The sequence below is a fragment of the Populus euphratica genome, unplaced genomic scaffold (genome assembly GCF_000495115.2).
Source record: "Populus euphratica unplaced genomic scaffold, PopEup_1.0 scaffold174.1, whole genome shotgun sequence".
In the NCBI taxonomy this organism is placed as follows: Eukaryota; Viridiplantae; Streptophyta; class Magnoliopsida; order Malpighiales; family Salicaceae; genus Populus; species Populus euphratica.
This window is the reverse complement of record NW_011499935.1, coordinates 416,738-435,153: the sequence shown is the minus strand read 5'-3', so window position 1 is coordinate 435,153 and position 18,416 is coordinate 416,738. Positions and strand designations below refer to the sequence as shown.

General features: G+C 32.2%; 2 protein-coding genes across 5 annotated transcripts; one reads left to right on the top strand and one right to left on the bottom strand.

The window, feature by feature from the left end:
* Positions 1-847: 847 nt before the first annotated feature.
* On the bottom strand, positions 848-5,435 carry LOC105136402 (polyubiquitin 11). Of its 3 annotated transcripts, none has more exons than XM_011041715.1 (8): positions 5,252-5,435; positions 3,872-4,292; positions 3,686-3,790; positions 2,656-2,897; positions 2,380-2,462; positions 2,058-2,169; positions 1,538-1,612; positions 848-1,430 (listed from the first exon to the last, which is right to left on the bottom strand). In XM_011041715.1, the coding sequence occupies exons 2-8, from the start codon at positions 4,131-4,133 to the stop codon at positions 1,272-1,274; spliced, it is 1,038 nt and encodes a 345-aa protein (XP_011040017.1). In that variant the 5' UTR covers positions 4,134-4,292; positions 5,252-5,435; the 3' UTR covers positions 848-1,271. The 3 variants fall into 3 exon arrangements, with proteins under 3 accessions (XP_011040017.1, XP_011040019.1, XP_011040018.1); XM_011041717.1 differs by having other exon boundaries at positions 2,656-2,885; XM_011041716.1 differs by having other exon boundaries at positions 3,872-4,228.
* Positions 5,436-12,728: 7,293 nt separating this feature from the next.
* GRX4 (glutaredoxin 4) lies at positions 12,729-15,999 on the top strand. 2 transcript variants are annotated; one of them, XM_011041714.1, is made up of 7 exons: positions 12,729-12,882; positions 12,953-13,026; positions 13,604-13,753; positions 13,821-13,920; positions 14,708-14,774; positions 15,442-15,520; positions 15,631-15,999. In XM_011041714.1, the coding sequence occupies exons 2-7, from the start codon at positions 12,961-12,963 to the stop codon at positions 15,676-15,678; spliced, it is 510 nt and encodes a 169-aa protein (XP_011040016.1). In that variant the 5' UTR covers positions 12,729-12,882; positions 12,953-12,960; the 3' UTR covers positions 15,679-15,999. The 2 variants fall into 2 exon arrangements, with proteins under 2 accessions (XP_011040016.1, XP_011040015.1); XM_011041713.1 differs by having other exon boundaries at positions 12,730-13,026.
* The last annotated feature ends 2,417 nt before the right edge of the window (positions 16,000-18,416 follow it).

Genomic DNA, 18,416 nt, shown 5'->3' with positions numbered 1-18,416 from the left:
ATCCACCTTCACATAGATAATAGTTAAATTGAAAAAGTAACCACATAATTAAAACAAATTGAATTTAAAGTAAACTCAATAACTTAGAATAAAAAATGAATGCTTATATTCATAGAGTGGTTCATACTCTAATTACATTTATGAATTGGAACTCTTGAATAAAGGAGCATCTTTTTGGCATTTTTGGTTTATGAAATTGAAATTGAAATTGCAAGTTTACCGATTATAAAGGGAATTGTAAGCTTACCTATTCTATTGCCTACTGTTTTATCGTCTGCAAGCTATTGCTAATTAGTTTCAGGTTTGAAAGGTCTTAAAAACTTGATAAAATTATAATGCAGTGATTTGGTTTTTTGTTAAATTATTGATGATGATCTTCCTTGTAATTTGTCTTATGTAGTGATGTCAACCGCCAATTACCTTTTACCATTTAAGCTCTCCATTATCTATTAACCAGTGATAACCTTCTATTTTTTTTAGTTTTCTTCCACGTTCTCACATTCATAATAAATGGCTTGTCATACTTGTTGGTATAATCATGTGTGCATGTTACTTGTTTTTTATGTGACAATAACCCTTATTTTCAAAGTTTCTTTTAATTAATTCAATTATCATATAGTTATAATATAACTCTCTCTATCTATTTCCCATAAAAACTTATAATATAACACTAGTCATGGAATAACTCTCTTTATCTATTTCCCATCAAAACGTATAATACAACTCTAGTAATGGACGGTTCATGAGAAAGTTTAGTGCTTGACAAGCGCTCTCAAGCGAAGAATTACCCTGTGCAGCCATAAATTACCAAAAGGGGAGCGGCTGCTTTACGCAGGTTCGATTTTTACTGTTTTAAGTGTTTTGTCTCGTATTTCTTAGAAGAGAAGATACAAATGTGGTTTCTTCAAAATGTCATCAAGCAACACCTGCTCTACAAAGGAAAACAAAATTGATATAAGGTACAATAGTAAATACGATCAAGCCTATGGTGTAATATTTCTCTTGCACACATACATCAGAAAAACCAGGTTGGTCTTCAAAAACCTGACATATGTTTCTACTCATAAGAGAAATTTCCGAATTATCTTTGTGCTCCCTGGAAAATGCTTATAGTAGTTCCCTCATAATGTCAAGCGATTCAATGACCACTGGACATAAACAAAGAGATTGTCCAGCTACTCTACAGTGGAATTAATTGCCCTTAATTCTAGGACGACATCAACTGTCAAATGTTGTCAAAAAGGCAACCAGTATAGGCTTCAATAATGCCATCACTCACTCATGCCATCAATTCCTTCAATATCAACAAGTCCATCAGCCGCTTCCTCCTCTTTGCTGTCTTGATCAGATTCCTCATCATCACTTTCATCATTGTCCTCGTAAATTACAGGAATTACTGTATGATTTTCATCTGATGCATCATCAACAACCTGTTTGCAGAAGAAAAGGAAAAACGAAAGAAAGATACAAATGATCACGTTGTCAATAAATCAAGCTGCATTAGCCACTATCTGCATAATACAGCACAAAAACATACCCCTGCGTAGAGAAAGTCTATGCAACTTGACAATTGAAGAGCTGACTGGAAAGTTGACACCCGGGATTCAATGAGCTGAATAAAACCAACATGCTTCATATTAACACTTCAAGAGGAATTATATAGTGATCATCCAATTAGATTCAATAGCACGTAATAATGCAAGCATCACCACGTCAAAAAGATGTTAGATACACCATAATCTGCATTGAAATTTTAAATGGAACTCGGGATTCAATTATGACTAAGTAAATGGAACTCAACACTCCATCAGTAAACAATAGTCTAATATCTGCATTGAAATTTTAAGGAAAGCCAATATCTGATTGTCTCAACTATATTAGAAATGAAAAACAACTCGATAATCAAGGAAGAGACAAATAATTGGTTAAAATACAAAAGGAAGTTCAAAGTGCATGGATGGGCATGGAATTTACATATGAAAAAGGTTTTTTTTTGTTTTTTTTTTTCGCTATGCATCACCATCAGAGTCTTTCCAGGGTGAAGTTCTCATTTTCACCTGATATAAGGAATTCAAAGCATGTAAAGAAGATTCCTGAGACATTATTCCAGTTGAATGTTGAAGAAGTAAACTTCTTAGCCAAGGAAGAGCACACGCCAAGATTGCACCCCTGGTACAAAAACAACATTACATAAGACCTGACAATAAGATATTTTTGGTTCAAATCCAACAGTACTTTTGTGTCCCCACTTTAAGAATTGTAAGATTAGAGAGAGAAGTTCAATGAAATCCAAAAACTAAATACAAATTTGAAAGATTCATGGACAGATAGACTGCCAGATTCACCAGATACAACTTGATAAGACAAATAATTATCCACCTGGAGTGAATTATGGATAGAAGAGACTGTAAGAGCTTGAGCACATCAGATGGATTGAGCAGTGAGATTGAATTTGCAATAACCTGTAAACAGAAAATCTCCAAGTTATATACCAGTACATTTTGTTTCTTGATAAAAACCTGCTTATTGAAAACAAATGTGAAAAGAAATGAGCACCCAACTTTTTGGTGAGCATAATAGCAATTGGTTTCACACTAGAGTAAACCTCCTGTAAGTGATGTTCAGCATTAGCATATCTAAAGTGGAGAAAACAACCTTCTCATCTTGGGTGTATAAGCAATCTAATAGAAGAGCACGGTCATCAGCACGCAATGCTTGCTTAAGAAGAATGTTAACAGAGTCAGCACTTGGAGGCTTTGCAAGAGGAGGTGATTCTTCTGTCTCAAGGCTGTTGGTTTTGCCATTATCTTGTAGAGTTATACCAGCAAGTTTTTCACCCATGGTCGGCTCATTGACATCATACTCAACAAGGACTCCATCAGTAGCTGCACCATGATCTATATCAGTTAAGTGAATGTGTGAGCATACATTAGTATTCAATCCAGTAATAAAAAAATTAGTTGTCCGGCATTTGTGTCACACTAACACTCCTGGTGGTTCTAACGAATAGGATAAAACACTAGCAGGAGCTGAATGTAAGTATTTGACTAGAATTGACATTGTCAACTTCCACGAATGTAAGACTGTGAAAATAAATATTGGAAGGGTTCAACTCCTTTCTTCTTGCTAGAATTACATGTTTGATCACCACCACCACCACCACCACAGTGAAGGCAGAGTGATCTGAGTTACAGGGCTAATTTCAACATAGGAATAGATAAGAAAACTTGAGAACCTAATCCCACAATAATACTCTTTCACCAAATGTTTTTCATTGACTATTAAATTGCTATTTAGCTCATAAAACCTGTCTTCAGTCAAAGCTGATGGCGCTCATTGAAAAGTACCTATCTCTAATATCTTCTATTACAGCAAATCCGCTTCCTCCAATCAGAGCCAAAATAAATAAAAAAGAAAAAGAAATGAAGCTGTATGATAGTAGGACTACCGGGCTAACCATTACCTCAAAATTGTATATTATCTGCTTCTAATTAAGTAAATGAAACCTAAAACTAAATCCAATTGCATAAACAGAGGACCTATCATCTTATCGAGTCATAATATTTGTCTTTCAAGTGCTAAACATAATAAGCCATGTATTTTGTAAGTTATGCAAAGGAATTGCAGACAACGCAAACAAGGAACAGTAAGTAGAATTAAAAATCAACTGTATGACAATCCATACCAGTATCAATTGTGTCTCCCACATCAGATGCAGCACGTTTCTTCTTCTTTGATTTTTTAGCTTTAGTCGAGGCAACTGCTGCTTCTGATTCTACATTTTGGACATCTACAACACAGTTTCCTCATTATAATAACACGAAACACCAAGAATAAACAATTTTAAGAGTTTCCTATGAAATGATGTTACCTAACTGTTTTGGTGCAGCAGCAACATCATCAACCTGGAGCAGAGTAAACTTGAGGGGCTTTGTTTTCTTCTTCTTGTGGATGCTGAAGTCAGCAAGGATTTGGCCATCTTCCAGCTGTTTTCCTGCAAAGATTAGGCATTGCTGGTCTGGTGGGATGTCTTCCTCATCTTTGATTTTGGCCTTTACACTGTGCACAGTGTCTGAAGACTCCATCCCCAGTGTTAGGGTCTTTCCCGTTACCATTTTCACCAAAATCTGCATTTTTTCCCTGGTTTTTTATGCTAACAGGGAGGCAACAGAATACAAGAAAAGGTTTCTCCAGCTACAGTTCACTGCTGGTTCGGTGCAGCTTCAGCCTATTCAATTTTTCAACCGTATAGGACTTGTAAAACTTCGAGAGAGAGAAGTTTGCAATAGCACCTAAATTTAAACAAGTCATCAAACTTCTAAACATCCAAATTTCTAAAGTTCAAATACAAAACACACACAAATATGTGAAATAACACAAGTTTAATGAAAAATTAAAGCATGAAACAACACTTGACCATGCAATTTAATGCCAAATGTCCAAACACTACATTGCCATCAACATAGGCTAAAAAGGAAAAGTGAACTAGCAACCTCCACTCCACTGTTTGATGTCATGAATCCTGCAATTCTACAGGAGTTGGCATTCATATTAGAGGTGAGGTTCATTATTTATCTGTTTCCAATGTGAAATGGAAGCTCCAAAAAGTTTAATAGTTATTCTACGCTTTAATAATGGTCTATATCACAATATTGAGACCACAAGTGCAGCACGAGTACCCCTTTCCCTGCTCCAATTCCAGGTTCTATCTATGAAAAAGATTGATAAATTCCACCTGACTATAACAATCAGCATACATGAGAAATAATCCTAATTTAGGAAATTGGACTCCAAAGTACTAATATAGTGCCGGAAAAACTACCGGCTATGAATACATTAGTCCTATTTAACAGAATCTCAAATAACTCTTCCATGAATGCATTACCAGCTATGCCATTACACCAATCCCATTTCAAGCACTACTGGAAAATCAACTCAAAGATTGGTAAACTTGGTCAGCAATGGAATTTGATTGAACCCGTTCTAATTCTAGTGAGCACTAAAGATGAAGAAAGCCCAAAATGGGAATATATCTTGATGAGTTTGCTTGCTAGTTAACATAAACTGGCGATAGATCATAAAAGATAGTGAACAGAATTAATTTAGTGTTGACTTTATTCATGCCTGGAATGCAGCCGAGGGAAACCGTTGCAACATGTTTTCATAGTTTTGATTACTTTTTTTTTTCCTTAAGGGGAAAAAAAGCTTCTTGACTATCATAAGAAACTAGACACTATGAACTAGGAAGTACCTCAGCGAGCAGAAGAAAAATTCTTCAAGCAATCCTTCAAAAAAGTCTTCACGTACGAAAATCTAACAAGGAAATTATTTTCCCGATCGTGATCTTTCTTGATGAATTATGAACAATTGAATGGGATGTTTTCTTTTTCTCTTTTTTTTTTTTTTTAATTTCTAAGGGTGCGGCCGAAGTTAAGCTAGCTGAATTGAAATTAGGTTTTCCAGCTGCTCCAAACGACGTCGTTTCGATCATTCGAGTTAGATTGCCTTTCTATTTTATTTCATTCTTTGAGTCGGAATCGGATTCAACATTTTCAAACAGTCCAGATTGACACAAACACAAACACAAACACAAACACAAAGACAGTTGTGTCATAGAATGGGCTTTGGGCCTAAGACTAATAATCCAAACACTAAAAATTTTGTTTGGGCCTTTGCTATTACCGACCACATCGAGGATTCTTGCACCGACCTTAGATCAAAAAAAAAAAAAATGCCGGTAACTAATTGTGCTATAAATATATCCAAGGTCCTCATTACTCATTAGTAACGATCAAGCCGAGTTATGCTCTTATTTGATAAGCCAAACCGTCTCTCTCGGATCTTCAGGTGACTTAGACTTCCTCTTTCAACTGAACTAGTCATTATCTTGTTGCATGTCTATGATGTGGTTTGCTTGATGAAATTCTCATCTTGTATTCCTGCCTGTTGCTTTTGATGCCATGCAATCCTCACTCGTGTTGTTCGTGCATGTTCAGAGGGATCACAAGCTTCTCTCCGGGCTCCAAGTTGTCGCTGTTAAATCTATAAATCTTATGGTTTTTGTATCAGTAAAATTGTCTTTTCTTTTATTGTTTCAGTTGAGCTGACTTGGGTCCCTGCTGCTTCTCACATCTGCTTAGAGTTGGTTGGCTTGTTCGAAGAAAATCGATCAACTGCTTGGTATGTAATTTATGCCATCTTTTTTAATGATATTTGAGATTCTATTTGTCCAGTATTTGTTGCTTATTTGTTAGTGCATCCGACTTGCTGTTGAAAAGTAGCCACAAAAGATAATGGGGTATGTTTCAAGTAATTCCAGAAAAAATCAATTTTTAAAAAGATGTAATGTGCTCGCAAGGACAAAGAATATGTTGTTGTTGTGTTTCTCCTTTGGACCATAGTTTTGGGTAATGATTGTTCTATCCGACACTTTATACAGGACATTAATAGTGATGAACATTCTCTTGAAATCTTTAACAAATAATATTTACTAACACAAGGAATGTGACTTCCTGCTGTATGTTTGTAAGACCATTGCTTTCTTTGTTGTGTTATTTGGGTAAATAAATGGTTTCTTGGATTTAATGACTATTTTCTTCGAGTTACATTTTATTTTGTATTGTTTTATTGTTGCTTTTCATATGTTTAAAGCTAAACTCAATTCACTGATTACATGTTTTTCGTGTGATTATCAAGGGATCATATTCTTTTTAAGAGAAAGGTGACTCCTAAGTTTCTCAAAATGCCAACGGATAGAAGAGTCGATCGTTTGTCTTCTGATCGGTCTAGGTCATCGCCTTACCCTTGGAGTTCAAAAAATACTGAGCATTTCAAAACCCAAGGCTCATTGGGGTCGGATGAGAATATCCAAAAATGGGAGAATGTCAAGTGCCCCGTCCCTGTGGACCATCGACGTGATAAAGGTGACGAGAGGTCATTGAGATCGACCAAAGATGTCAAAGAATGGGAAGAAATTAGGTGCCCCATTTGCATGGAACATCCCCACAATGCTGTTCTCTTACAATGTTCTTCCTTTGGCAAAGGCTGCCGGCCTCACATGTGCAATACTAGCTATCGCCACGCAAATTGCCTTGACCAATTCCGCAAGTCTAATCTGTCATCTCCATCCGTGGAAATTTTGCATGAAACTCCTGCTGTTTCCAATAGAACAGGGGGAGAATTGCAAGCGCTTGGGCAAACGGGGCATAAAGAGAGTGAGCCGCAGCCTAAGCTTTGGTGCCCTCTGTGTCGAGGACAAATCTATGGATGGACTGTCGTAAAGCCTGCGCGAGAATTCATGAACTCCAAGGTACGGAGTTGTTCTTGGGAGATTTGTGATTTTAGTGGGAGTTATTCAGAACTTAGAAAGCACGCAAGGTCTGACCATCCTTTCATCCGCCCATCAGAGGTGGACATCCACCGAAAACATGACTGGGACAACTTTGAGTATGAAAGAGATGTTGCGGACATTGTTGCTACGCTCGGTTTAACAAGAGAGGAACAAGAGGAGCTTGGTAGAGATTTTGACGACCTCCCTGCTATGGTCAGCCCAAATGAAGAAGAAGATGAGGAGAATGAAGACAGAAATAGAGGAGATTCTTATCAGGTTGGGAGAACTTCTAACCTAAATGACCGTCCTGTTGTACTCCTCCGTTTTGAACTCGAGATGTCGCCAGAAGACCATGATATGGAGACTAGCCATAACAGGAGGCAAACCAACAATTTCAGATGGAACAGAAACATGTCACCATCAGGCTATGAAAGTGGGGCTAGTTATTCTAATAGACGAACCAACAACAATTTTAGACGGAACAACAGTTCTAGGAGTAATGTTCCAGAGAGGATGCTGCATGATCTGAACAGCCATAGTCATACCAACAGACGAACCAACAATACTAGATGGAACAGAAGTTCTAGGAATAACGATCCAGAGCGGATGCGACATGGTCTAAATAGCCATAGGCAGAATGATGGTTTCAGTAGAAATGGTAACAATTTCAGATGGAACAGAAACATGTCACCATCAGGCTATGAAAGGGGGGCTAGTTATTCTAATAGACGAACCAACAACAATTTTAGACGGAACAACAGTTCTAGGAGTAATGTTCCAGAGAGGATGCTGCATGATCTGAACAGCCATAGTCATACCAACAGACGAACCAACAATACTAGATGGAACAGCAGTTCTAGGAATAACGATCCAGAGCGGATGCGACATGGTCTAAATAGCCATAGGCAGAATGATGGTTTCAGTAGAAATGGTAACTTAAGAGGGAACGGTAATTTTTGGAGTAATCGCACGGAGAGAAACCAGCGCAGGCGAAGTGACAGTTTCAGGCGCAGAACGTCAGAGAGGACGCCCTGAACTTTAAGACAAAATAGCAAAATCCGTTGGAGAGAAGGCAATATAGGCTGAACGACGACGACAACTTTAACCGTAGTCTGTGGAGCGATGACAGTCGAGACGGCCGACACGCAGTGAAGAATTGAGTACTGGATGTTGATAATTTTGTCTTTCAAAAGTCTTTTGTGCTGATAATATAACATATTCTGAGGTTTTACAATCTTTCTATTCTGTTGTGAAACATTTGAATGCATGTTGAAGGAAGATTTTAGGTCCCAAACCAGCAGTGATTCACACAATCAGTACTCCTTTGCTCTTAAAAAAAGGGGCTCATACAACAGTACTAGCTTTTCCTGACTGACAGAATTAGGCAATCTCTATTTTTAGTAAAGATTGTCCTAACAAGAATGAGACTCCCAGAACATGGTATTTAATGATCAATAAAATGAATTTATTTATATTAAAAATAAAAATACATGAGACAGCGGTTAAGCTTGCAAGCGTTGGCCCATTCTAAAAAACTACAATAAACAAATTGATATATTGGGATAATTTTCAATATTTGCCAGTAACGAAAATGAATAAAATCAAAGAAACCTCACCTTAGTTTAATGTTCACGAGTTATAAAAAAAAATTTTAAAAAAAAATACTGAGTATATAGACTGCTTCAATATATTTTTTACATAAAAAATTCAAAGTGTAAAATCTATAAAGCATTTAGTTAAATAAATTGGTAATTATTTATGTAAATATAAAAAAAATGTAGATTAAAAAATGTAGATTATTTAGTTAAAATTATTAACAATAACTAAGAAAAAAACTGAAAAATTGATAAATAAATGTAGATTAAAATATTCAATCACTAAGATGAGACATTAACACAACTGTGTTTATTAAATTTATTTATTTAAATTAATAAAAGATAAATCAATACTATGAAAAACTCGTGATTTAAAAGATAAATAAAAATAAAATTGACTGAATAAATAAGTATCATAAAAAAATATTATACAATGCTAAACACATGAATAATATTATTTATAATTTTTTTTTATTTTGAAAAATAAACTTTTTTATATGAAATAAATAAAAAAATTATAAATAAATTAGAATAATATCTTGAAAGATAAAAAAAAAACAAAACAACTAAAAAAATTATATTAGAAAAAGAAATACAAAACACAAGATCTAGATCACGAGACTTAGATAATTTCATAGAAAAAACTTGAAGGTAATCAAAAAATCAATATTAAAAATAAAAAATATAGATTGATAAGATTATACAAAGCCAAATCTTTAGCAAATTAAATATAGAAAAATGAAACAAGAAAAAAAATCAATTACACAAAAAAAATCTAAAAAATAAGGGTGAAAGGGAAAACATTAATTAGAGGGATAAATTTAATTGAAAAATAGTTTTAATAAAAATAAAAACAAATCAAAAGAATGAGGGTCAAATTGAAAAAAATAAAACAAAAAATTTGATTAAATGATGAAAATGAAAGCCAAAAAAAATTCAACAAAAGTGTCAAGGAAAAAAATTAAAAATAAAAAAATAAAGACTGAAATTAATAAAAAACAACATGAGAAATTATAATTGAAAGATTAAATTGAAAAGATAAAAAACTTTTCTAAATAGAAAAGGAACAAAATAAAAAATTAAGATAATGAGGATTGAAATCAAAAGGTAAGAAACAAAAAGAACAATAATGTATATTACTTGTCATAGGAAAAAAAGAAAGGGGAGAAAATCAAATAACCATCAATAACAATTTAACTATCGTAAGTCATAATATGTCATTCTATATGGAAAAAGATGTGTCACTTCACATGAAAAATAACATAATAATGCATCTAAGGAGATGATAAAAAGCTAGTTTTGGTGATATAATGGTGTCATATGTGTCATTTGAATGATGTGGAAATTAAATATTGAAAAAATAAAACAAGAAAAAAAAATTAATTACACAAAAAATATAAAAAAATAAGAATGAAAAGAAAAACATTAATTAGAGGGATAAATTAAATTGAAAAATAGTTTTAATAAAAAGAAAACAAATCAAAAGAATGAAGGTAAAAATGAAAAAAATAAAATAAAATTTTTGATTAAATGATGAAAATGAAAGCAAAAAAATAATATTCAACATAATTTTCAAGGAAAAAAATTAAAAATGAAAAAATAAAGACTAAAATTAAAAAAAAACATATGAGAAATTGTAATTAAAGGACTAAATTAAAAAGATAAAAAATTATAAATAAAAAGGAAATAAAATAAAAAATTAAGATAATGAGGATTGAAATAAAAAAAATAAAAAATAAAAAGAACAATAATATAAATTATTTGTCACAGGAGGGAAAAGAATGGGGGAAAATCAAATAACCATTGACAAGAAGTTGACCATCACAAATTACCACATAGCACTCTATATGGAAAAGGATGTGCCACTCTACACGAAAGATGACATAAAAGCACATCTAGGAAGATAGAAAGATAATAAAAATCTGGTTTTGGTTATCTGATAGCATTATATATATATATTACTCACTTGCTAGAGCGTGTACATGTTAATAATTTTTTTAATTAAAAATATTATTTCAATGTTAAATTATAATTCTATCCTAACAAAAACCAACAATTAATAATAAAACTAGACCCAGGAGACTTTAATATCCTTAAGCCCAATGCATTAAATTTTTAAAATTCAAGGGTGCATTTGTAATTCTCTTATATATGAAAAATAAAAAATATCTATATACTTTTATCCAAAATAATTGTTTTTTTATTATTAAAGGGATTTTTATTATTTTACTGTACATACAAATTTTATATAAACAAAAATATACTCAACAAATCCAAAATGATCAATAATTTTGATGAGATGAGCGAGGATAAAGAGAAAAGTTTTGATGTTTGTTATGAATTTGAAGGTGCTGGTGTTGTTGAGACATTGGCCTTTGACACGCTTATTGGCTATTGAGAGGGTAAAGGAGTGCGAGGAAGTCTTTGATATTATCAACAGTAGTAGGCATAGACTGGCACGTCGATGAAGGTTAAGAAGGGAGCTTGAGTTATTAATATACATGGATTTTTATTTTTTAAAAAAAAAATTATTTTAGCTATTAATATACATGGATTTTTTTTTTATTTTTAAAAAATTTATTTTAGCACTCTTTAAAAATGCAATGTAAATTATTTTTCATGATTTTTTAAAATTATTTTAATATATTAATGTAAAAAATAGTTTTCAAAAATAAAAAATATTTTTATATATTTTTATATAAAAATAGTTTAAAAAACAAACACTACATGCGCTTAAATACTTTTAAAAACCCATATATAAATTATTTAGTTGCTTTTTTACTTCTTTTTTTAAGGTTATATTTTATATCTTTAAGTTGTATAACTATGCATCAAAAAAATTTAAAAAAAAATAAAAAAATGTTATTATATTCTATATAATTACTAGAAATATTCAACAAAAAATTTAAAATATTTTACTGCTTCTTCTTCTGTTCATTGCCAGTCAAAATACAGACTCGGCATCGTCGATCCCTCTTCTTCCTCTATTATTGTCGGCAACTCAACATCCTAACACAAAAGCACACATAGATTTTTCATAACAAAAATGAAATATCCGTGCAAATTCACAAGATTTAAAAATTAGGGTTCTAACCCACAACCACAAGCTTTAATTTGGGTTTTTTTTTTGAGTTTTCAAAAAAAAACACATGAGTGATTGTTTTTTCACCGACAAGGAAAAAAATGTTGAGGTTTCCAAGAAAAAAAATGCTTAAATAAATTCTTTAACAAAACTGTGTTCATAGAGACGAAGGAGATATCTAATTTGAAATTAGAGAAATTTTGTTTAATTAATCTATTTTTTTTAAGTATTTATGTTATATTATATGAGTAATTTTTTTTTTCATATTAAAAAAAATTAGGATGCAACACTTCATTGACATGGTAGAAGGTATTTTTTTTTTCATATTAAAAAAAATTAGAATGCAACACTTCATTGACATGGTAGAAGGTGAAATTTTTTATTTTTATTTTTTTTGTATTTTTTGAAAATATTTATTTAATTTTAAACTTATCTCTATTTTTTTATAAAGTTATTATAATTTAAAATAAATATTTATATTTGTCTATTATTAAATCATGAATTTAACGGATTATATTACAAATCTTAGAATAATTTAATATATTATTATTTAAATATTAAAAAATCATCTTGAATTAAAATTCAAACTATATATTTTTTTAAGTTAATTGAATTATATGGAAATAACTCCTAAATGTTTAATTTAAAAAAAAATTAAGATTGACAAGATATGCCACGTGTAATAACAATGTTAAATGCCTCGTATTGCTGGACATCTTTTCTACCTTCAAATTTTTTTTTTTTCCATCCGCAGCTAAGGAAGGCACTGTAAGCTAGTTTTTCCGAAGGGAATTAAGGTTTAAGGTGTTGTGTGCGCCTCTCATTTTGAGTCTTCGATTTGGCCGGGCTTCTCTGGAACCACCTAAGTCAAAGAGGCAAACCTCTCTCACCCCCTCGATTTCTTGTGTGCGTGTCAATTTCATAAATAGAAACTGATTTTTGCAGAAGGAATAATGGCAAGGTTACTGTCGAATACAATCTTGAAGGGTATTTCGCGTGCATCACAGTCTCCTAGAATTGTAAGAACCCTACTAATTATTATGTGATCAATGGTAGATTTGATACCTTTTGATTTTGAGAATTTTTTTTAAGGCTCTTCAGAATCCCTCATTTTACCCGGAACCCAGTCGCGGCTTCAAGATTTAGGGTTTTAGTTACAGTTTCGTAACTTTTGATTTTTTATTTGTGCGATTTCCCATTTGTTTGCAGCTTCCGTTATTTATTTTTAGGGTTTCTTAAGGTTTTTGCTCTGAAGAACCAAACTTTAATTGTAGTTCTGTTTTCTTGGGCGTAGCAGTGATCTTGGTTTTTGATCTTAAGCCCTTTTGGAATGTTGGAATATTCCTTGGAAAGTTCTTTTCTTTTAGGGTTTGGCAAAATGAGAACCATCTAAACTTTGTGTGTACTATTTTTGTAGCTGCTCTTGATGAACTTAGTAAGCGAATTAATTTTTGCACAAGTTGGCAGTTTAACTATATGATAAACTTGAGATTCTTGAGTGATGTGTAAAATCAGTTGGGCAAACAAATTGTAAAGTCTCAACATATACATGGAGTATGGATGGCTCATGTCATGCTTTGCTTGGTTTATTTGTAGGTGCCTGCTTCTTTGAACCACGTCAAGCTCAGATTCTCTACCACCATTCCCAATGATCCCGACAGTCATGCAGATTTTCAACCAAATAATAAGGCTGTGAATGAGAGTGGGAGTTGTAGCGGAATTAATATTAAGGAACTTGTTGACAAGGTATATGTAGCTGATGCTAGTTTCTTTTCTGTTATCTCTCAATGATCATTTTTCATTTGTTGTGCAGGATGTCAAGGAACATCCAATAGTAATTTACATGAAGGGATATCCTGACCTTCCTCAATGTGGATTTAGTGCTCTGGCGGTTAGAGTATTGAAACAATACAGTAAGTGTTCAAACTTTTTTGTTTGATAATCTGAATTCAATCTTTCCTTGACAGTAAATAGTGTTAACCCACACATGTAGCAAATACATGGATGATATAATAAAGATAGTTCCTTTCTCATTCTTGGTAACCTCACTGTTGGTGGCCTAGAAAAGGAGGGATTGAGAATGGTAAGGGTCCATGGGTAATGAGAGCATTATAGTGGCTGAAATTGGTTTTCTTGTAAATTCTAGAGATTATTTCACTACCATCTTGAGCATGCATGAGAGGGGGTTATCCTGTATTAGATCTGCTTAGAAGGCCTAAAATACGACTCTAGTTAGGTGGTCTGGATGGTTTGCCCTTCCTCCTCATTTTGAAGATATATTGGTTGAAATAAATAGCTATGTCATGTTCAGCGATAACAAGAATTTCTTAAAAAAAAAAAAAAAACAAAAAAAAAACAAGAACTTTGACTGTAGGAACGGAAAGGAGTTATTTAAATGATTGGTTATTTCCTAGCCGAGATTTAGTCAGGTTGAGAAAGCATGAAACTATTGAATCCCCATCTGACTATTTTTTTATTAGCTTTATGTAAATGTACATGTACTTTAGATGCATTTGTCAACTAATTTGACACTGATTGAAAAGGCTAAATATTTTTGTTGATATAAAGTATGTGTTTCAAGTTTTTCTAAATTGTTTAATGGCAGTATTGCGGCTGGCCAATGCCCATTAGTTTCTTTGGTGGTTTAATATGTTATCTTTGAATGGCAATGTCAGTTGATCTGGTGTTTGGTTATTGCAGATGTTCCGATAACTGCTAGAAATATATTGGAGTATCCTGACTTAAGAACTGGGGTAAAAGCATACAGGTTAGTTCCATTTGGTGGTTTATATGAATAACATGATTAGTTAATGGGAGTAAGTCTTGATACATAAGTACAGGTCTGTAAGAAATTTGATGTTAAAAGTTGTGAATTCTCTTTGGATGCTGTCTAGACAGACTGCTGCAATTCATAGGGTGTGCTCTTTGAATTTTTATTTGGAATCTCTTTGGACATGCATCTGTAGAATCCATTGCAATGGTATTGCAGGTCTGGTCTAGCATCATCTGTTCTGTTTTTAAGGCAATTAGTTTTTGCCTCCTGATGTTAGAATATCTTTTAGCTTGATAATTGATGTTGGACTGTACCCGGGTGTTTTTTTCTTTTCCAGAAATGTCTGTGAAAAGAGTATTTCCTTGCTTGTTATGTTATGTTTCTTTGGTTTATGTCCAATTTCCTTCTTTTGCTTAAAAGATAAAATTTTGGTATTATATGCGCGATTAAATGTTTGTACTTGGTTTCATGGACCAATCTCAGCTGTACTTCCTCTCTTGCTTTTGACCCCAAGTCAAAAGAAAAGAAGGGGAAGGGATGTAATGGAACTCTTTGTTGTCATGTCACTTAAAACTTATTTTGCTCAATATGCTTGGAGAGTGATTTAAAAAATATTATGTGCAAGAACACTTGTTTCTTGACCCTGCAATTTCTTTTGCAGCAATTGGCCTACATTTCCCCAAGTTTTTATCAATGGAGAGTTTATTGGTGGCTCAGATATAATTATGAATATGCACCAGGTCAGTGACTTAAAGTAGACCTCTTTTTCTTGAATTTTTGGGTAAGTAAAATTTTGGTAGTATCAAACTTTCCATGAGTTGATCTGGGTTCTATGGCCCCTCCTTTGCAGACTGGCGAACTGAAAGAAAAGCTCCAAGATATTGGAGGAAAAGAGTAGTCTGAATAAGTCTCTGGCTGAATTTTCGGAAAATTTGATGGGCTATTATGGTCTCTGTTTTTTCCCTTTGCTCCAACCGGAAGTGATGAGATACTAATATGCAAGGTTTATGCTAGGCATGTTTCAGCATTATAAGCTCAAACTGTTTGTTTTTATTTTCGACAAAAATAAATTCATTGTCATCAATCTCTATTCTTTGTGGTGCATCAAGAAATTATTGCATAGGGAACTTGCGATTGAATTCTTTCAAGTTTCACTGCATTTGGAAGTTAACCACCAAGTGGAAAAATGGTACGAAGATGGTAGAATGATTACCGTGAAGCGAATAACTAATTATGAAATTTTTGTATGTGATGCTAGTCAAGCAGACGCCTCAGTTTTTTCATGCAGTTGCCTTGTCTTTTTTCTCTGTCTGGCATTCCCGTTCTGTTAACTAAAACTTCAAAATGTTTTCTGGATTATGTGCTTTTGTCAAATAGAATGTAAATGTTAGATGCTGTTTTTTCTGTTCTAGAATTTAACATTCCATGCAGTCCATTGCTATCAACGCTGAAGCATGGTTATTAAATTTAGCACAGCTGTTGATGTAGATAAAAAATTAGATTCTGGGTCAAATGAGTTGATGTTGGTTAATTTAATAAATTTTTTAAAAAAAAATTATGTTTGAAATTTTAATAACTTATATGTAAAAGATTTGAAATAATGTATGTTAATGAAAGCTATAAAAAATAAAATAAAGTGAAGTATAGTTATTTTATATTAAAAAAATAATTATGTTGATGCAGGTTATAAAAAGAAAAATTTAAAAAGCAATATACTTATTTTATAACAAAAATTTAGGATGTATGCTATATATAATTAGTTTATATTGAAAAATTAAAAAAAACAAATCATATATACATGGTTATTTCATACCAAAAAATTAAGAAACAATGTGTATATAGCCTATAAAAAAAATGTCAAGTGAAGAATAGGTATTCTACAGTGAAAAATTAAAAAAAAAAACAATTCATATGAATGTAGCCATATATAATTATTTTACATCAAAAAAAATTAAGAAATAATACAAGTAGATGTAGGTTATAAAAAAAAAATATGGTGTAAAAAAAAAGCTATATAGTTAGCTCATATAAACTATATATAGTTATTTCATATCTAAAAATTAAGAAACAATTCATGTGGAGGTAGATTATAAAAAAAAAAAAAAGAGATTAAATATTTATAAATTAATTTTATATTTTTAAAAAAATATAAAAATAAAATCAGTTTTATTTGAATTACATCAAGTCATTAAAGTTTTGAGTTGACCTAAAATTTTAAGTTGACCTAGTTGGTGGCTCCAATTTGTTCAGGCTAATTACATGCTTATATTTTTTTTATTTAAAATCAGTCCAAGGATCCAGATACTGAATTAACCTGTCAGGCTAGATAAAATTTTGTAATTATGTGCTAGGGTAGACCATGAATATTAGAAAGTATTTGTTAGAACCGGTGATTATGAGCTGCATCTTCATATTTGGTGTTGGTGATTGTGCTTCTGAAGCATACCCAAAGCACTTTTTTTTATTATGTGTTAAAGTTAGTTCCCTTGATTGTACGGTAACTAAGAATTATTGGCGAAGCTGATAAAAACACTAATCTGGTTAGGATTGTTGGCTATTGTTTAGCTTTGTGGGGTTTTGAAGAGTTTTCATGCATAGAAACGAGGAGTTATTAAAGGATTCAACATACTCAGATGTTTGGATTGAAAATATATATCCAATCATTTTAATATTCTTTTCTCTTTAATAAAAAAAGTGATTTGTTATAAAAAAACTCAACGCTTACAAAAATAGTTTCTTTTGATGAGATTTAGATAATATTTAATAGGTTGGACAATACTAGACTAAACATGATATTTTTTTTGTAAAATTATTTGGTGTACTTTTAAAACATATAAAAATTAATTTTTATCATGTTTAAAGCAATTTTATAGAGAAATTTTTATCTCACTAAAAAAGATAGGACAAGCTTGTCTAATTTTTTATACAAGGGTTAATATAGTTTGATCCGGGTCAATATCCAATTGAGGGGTTGACTTGAGTAAGGCCTCTGTTACAACTTGAAAGGGTTAACTCATGTTGATATGTTGATTCAAATATTTTTTAAAAAATAAGCAATCTCAAAAATTAAGCAATCTCATTTTGAAATATATATATATATATATATATATAAACTGGGTCACGGGTTGACCCTAGTTTGTAACCGGATCATGTCAGATCAATATTTTCTCTACCTTTTCTTAAACCTGGAACCATAGTTATTAAACTCAGTCTAAGGGTTGACCCGGCCAAGGAACCGGGTCCTAGGTTTTATAGATCAACTTGAAAATTCACTTCTTTTTCTTTCTTTTAAAAGCTATAACACCTAAGAAAATTAATATTCCCACAACTTTATAATTTACTTTCTCTTTTCAATAAAACATGTTTCCATATTTTCCAGCCAAATAGCTTCAAAAGCTATGGGGAATGCCCTATATATCAATTTAATATATTTTCTAGTCAACTAAAATTTTTGAAGGAAAGACATATAAAAAGCCCTAAACTTTTCCCTATCTCTACCAAATAAAACAACAAACCACCACTCCCCTTGGCTTTAGATTTTTTCTCCCGAAACCAGTTAAAGCTTCTCTTTCTGCTTGGCCAAAACAACAGCCATGCGTAACAGACTATCAAAAATTGGAAGATAAAAGACATTCT